This window comes from Echinops telfairi, unplaced genomic scaffold (assembly GCF_000313985.2).
Source record: "Echinops telfairi isolate 266 unplaced genomic scaffold, ASM31398v2 ScPeMD7_23;HRSCAF=83, whole genome shotgun sequence".
Classification (NCBI taxonomy): Eukaryota; Metazoa; Chordata; class Mammalia; order Afrosoricida; family Tenrecidae; genus Echinops; species Echinops telfairi.
In genome coordinates, this window is record NW_022103920.1 from 87,979,536 (window position 1) to 87,983,532 (window position 3,997).

The 3,997-nt window shown below is 50.1% G+C and overlaps 1 protein-coding gene across 2 annotated transcripts in view; it reads right to left on the reverse strand.

Annotated features, from left to right (window-relative positions):
- GGCT (gamma-glutamylcyclotransferase) overlaps positions 1-2,719 on the reverse strand; it is a 13,247-nt gene extending 10,528 nt beyond the window's left edge. For both annotated transcript variants that reach the window (XM_045288879.1, XM_004702754.2), the window contains exon 1: positions 2,502-2,719. In XM_045288879.1, the coding sequence (XP_045144814.1) occupies positions 2,502-2,642 (141 nt within the window). In that variant the 5' untranslated portion in view covers positions 2,643-2,719. The remainder of the gene's footprint in view (positions 1-2,501) is intronic.
- Between the last annotated feature and the right edge of the window lie 1,278 nt (positions 2,720-3,997).

Genomic DNA, 3,997 nt, shown 5'->3' on the forward strand with positions numbered 1-3,997 from the left:
TGCTTTAGCTGGCAAGGCTCACTTCCTACAAGACACCCCCAAGAAGCCGCATGGACCTACCCCAATGCAGCCCTGGGTAGTGGAGCACCCATGTGGAGACCCTGCCAGGGCTGAGATGTTTACACATTCACTGACTCGGCTTTCCTCCTGCAGTCGGCATCATAGTGTGTGTTTTGTGAGATGGAAGAGGACTTTGTAGATTGGTGTTGGACATATGGGCTAATGTTGGACTAATGGGCTTGGATAGCACTGGGTTGGGATGCTTTCTTAATGTACATTTACCCTTTATATAAAACTCTCTTATACATGTGAGTTTCTGTGGATTTGTTTCCCTAGGTTACCCAGACTAACACAGCAACCCTCTATATACTCAGTAAATGTTCCTATTTTTCTGATCAATTGATCTGTCTCACAGCATCTTAAACTCAATATTTCAAACTGAATGTATTAATTTTCCCTCCCAAACCTGTTTCTTCTCTCCTCCCAGAAAAGATGATCATCATTCCAGGAGTTACAGCAATAGCCTCCATATCTTTGATTATCTCCCTATCTCCTCTTCCCTCCTTCAACCACCAAGCCTTAATGACGTGATCTCCTAAACATCTTGCCAACCCATCTAGCCTCCACCACCCTTCCCACACCGCCTACTTTCGATGCCCTGCTCTCTGATGCGGACCACTTCAACAGCTTCCAAAGCGGGCTGCCCCCATCGCCCCTCGACACCCCCTTTCTAGCTCATTCTCCACAGAACCAGAATGGGCCTCCCAAGATGTAAATCTATTTTTTAAAAATTTACTTCAGTTCTGCAATGGGCCTAGAGATAAGATCCCAAGTCTCCCTGAACCTCTGAAGACCCATTCCCTTTGTTGTGTTGACCCTCCTCCCCACTCATTTAAGCCTGGACTTAAAAGTCACACTTGTTAAGAAGACTTTCCTGAGCACCCTGAACATGCGCACATGGACAAGACTTCACCGGTGAGGGCACCACTTGGGGATCTGAAGTAGAAGCCAGGGCTAATAGGGCAGTATAGGGTTCACCCCGGTGGTGCCGGTGGCGACTGCTGGGTTTTGGGGACAGGAGGGGTGTAGTGCTAGTGACAACTGGACTCCAGTGCAGGCTGTGCTGGTGCTGTGTGATACGTGTCCAAGCCCAGCAGTGGTGCCGCAGTAGCTCCCTGTCATGTGATGCTGTGTACTGGGCTCTACCAAAGGTCCTGGCCCTCCCTTTATGTCTGCATGTTTTTCCAGCTCGGTGTTCCTGCCTTCCTGGTCATTCTGTGAGCACTCCAACAGCCTTTCAGCACATTCTTTTTCTGCTTAAATCAGCCAGTTTTTTGCTGCCTGTAACTAAGGGCACTGATGAGTAAGTACCGATCTATTTCAACGCCGTGAAAGGGTCTGCACACCATGTGTTTGCTCGCGTGTCTCCTCCGTCCAGTAGAGGTCCTCGAAGCAGCAACTTCATTCAATTATCCTTGCATCTCTAGGAAGGGCCGAATGAATGGATGGATGGATGGGAAGGAGAACACTGATCTACTGAGGATGGTAGAGCACTGCTCCCCCAGTCACTTGCCTATAGGCACAATGGTGTCTATGATTCCAGTTTTCCGGACTTCCCACCCAGATCAAGAGACTGACAGAGACGTTCAGCAGCCATAGGTGAGGGGATGGCAATATGGAAGCTCCTGAGAGGTAGAGTTAAGACTGGAAATGAAAGCACTCTATTGGATTATCGAGAGAGGATCAGTCCTAGTGCGGGGTTGTTAGCTGATGGCAGATGACAAGTCCCATAACAAACGCTAAGTACAGCGCAGAAAGCAACAAGGTTCCTGGATCAAAGAAGGCTTGTCAACCAGCCGAACGGACCCTTGGAGGCTGCCTATGCCTCAGTGGCTAAGAGAAGTCAGATCTGGGCGTGATGCTAAGCACATGCACAGAATGCGTGCACAAGGCCCTGGAACGGGCCCAGTTGTTGCGGGAGCATGGATGGTATGATTCAGCGCAGGGTAGTAAGAAGAAATGAATTTGCCTGGATGGATGAGAAGAGGGAGTTGAACCTGGATGTACTCTGACCCAGAAGAAGGGGTGAAAGATTAGAAAGGAAACCAGAGTGCAGAACAGTAAGTTTAGAATCAGTGTCACTGAATTTTACACATCGGAACTGGTAATGTTCTGCTGTGTAGTCTCAACAACAATATAAAATAAGGGAGGCGACTGGATTCCTGGCCCTGAGGAGAGCAACTTCACTGGATTCTGGCTCACTTGTGTGTAACTCGGTGCCCTGCTGGTGCAGGGGTTAAACAGAAGCTCTGCGAACCCAAAGGTCGTTGGTTTGAACTCCCCCAGCTCTGCTGAAGAAAGACCTGGCGGATCTGCTTCCACAAAGACGCCTAGCCTAGAAAACCCCACGGAGGCAGCTCGACCCTGTCGGAACGCAGGACAGGGCAGTGAGTTCAGGACAGGCGGTGGCGGTTGTGTGGGCGGGGCGGGGCAGCACTGACCTGCAGACGGGCCACGCAGCAGAAGGTGGCCGAGGGGTTTTTGAGGTGGATCCTCGCCGTCAGCAGGTTGCTGCCATAGGCGAAGTACAGAAAAGTGTCTTCCTCGTGCTTCCCGCAATTCCCACAACCCGAGTTCGCCATGGCCCGCCCGACGCCGACACCGTCCCCCGGCGTCCAACGCAGAGGCGAGAGAAGCGGACAAAGGAGGCCGGCCCCGTTCCCGGCCGGAGGAGACGCTGACCGCTCCAGCGGGGCAAACCGCGATGCGAGCGCGGCTTTATGGACTGCCAGGCTCCGCCCACGTAAATCGCACCCCTGGATTGACCAATCCCTACCACCGCCTCCCCGCCCACCACTTGGATTTTGAAACGCTATTTCCGGAAGCAATCTCCGCATGCTCATTGGGCATGCGTCTCCATTGTACCGCCCCCCTATTCACAGTTCCCACTGATTGGTGGGCGGAGGCGGGGCGACGGGGCGCCCAGTCCAGACGGAGAGTGTCGGAGAGGAAGTTTCTCAGTGCTTCTCCGACGGTCGCCTACGTCCGCCGTTTGTCCCCCGTCACGCCCGCCCCGTGTAAGGACACCCGTCTGGACGGATCTGTGCACGCCGAGGGCTGGTTCTCGCACTTCCCACCCTATTCGTCCTCCTCAGACCCTCCGCTTCCAGAAGCTCCTCTGAATTTCTTCCCTACTGGAATGTGAGGTTTCGGGGTTCGCATCCTTACGTCGCTGCTTATTGACTGCACAGCCTTGGGGCCCCGCCGCTCATCTATGTTCCCTCCTTTTTTTCCTTCTGTTCCCTCTTTTTATGATCACAAGTAGCTATCTCATAGGGTTGATGTGTGAAAATTAAGTCACTTTATTGACGTTGTTAGGAGCAAAAAAAAAAAAGTGAAGAAAAGTGGTAAGTATAAAAACAAAATGTGTGTCAGGGAGTTGATTCCTCCCCATAAGACCATAGAAATCTAGCTGTGGAGTGCTTTAACCAATGTGCCACCAGGGATTATTACAAAATTTAGTAAAAACCCTGTATTAACCTTGAATGGAAAATTTGAATATGAATTCACGACCTAGAAGCAGTCCTTGGCACCCAGGTTTTATCTCTAAATGCTGCTCCCCCTTAAAAGGTACCAGGACCCCTTACAGAAATGGCTGAAGCCAATAATTTCAGAAAATAACACAATAACACAAGAAAAGCAAACAAAGGACCTTTAACTTGGTAAATGAAGAAGTAAAACTGTCCATATTCATAGGTTGATGTGATTCTACTCAGAAAATCCCTAGGTCCCACAAGATAGCTAGCTAATGGAACTAACAGAAGGATTTTCAGCAAAATAGCAAGATACAAAATCAACCAAGAAAAACGTAAACTCATCGCCACCGATTGGATGCTGACTTGTAGTGAGTGACCCTATAGAACAGGATAGAACCACAGAATAAAAGGAGAAACTACAAACTTGACTATGGCCTACCTGTCAAGGTCTAATGTAAAAA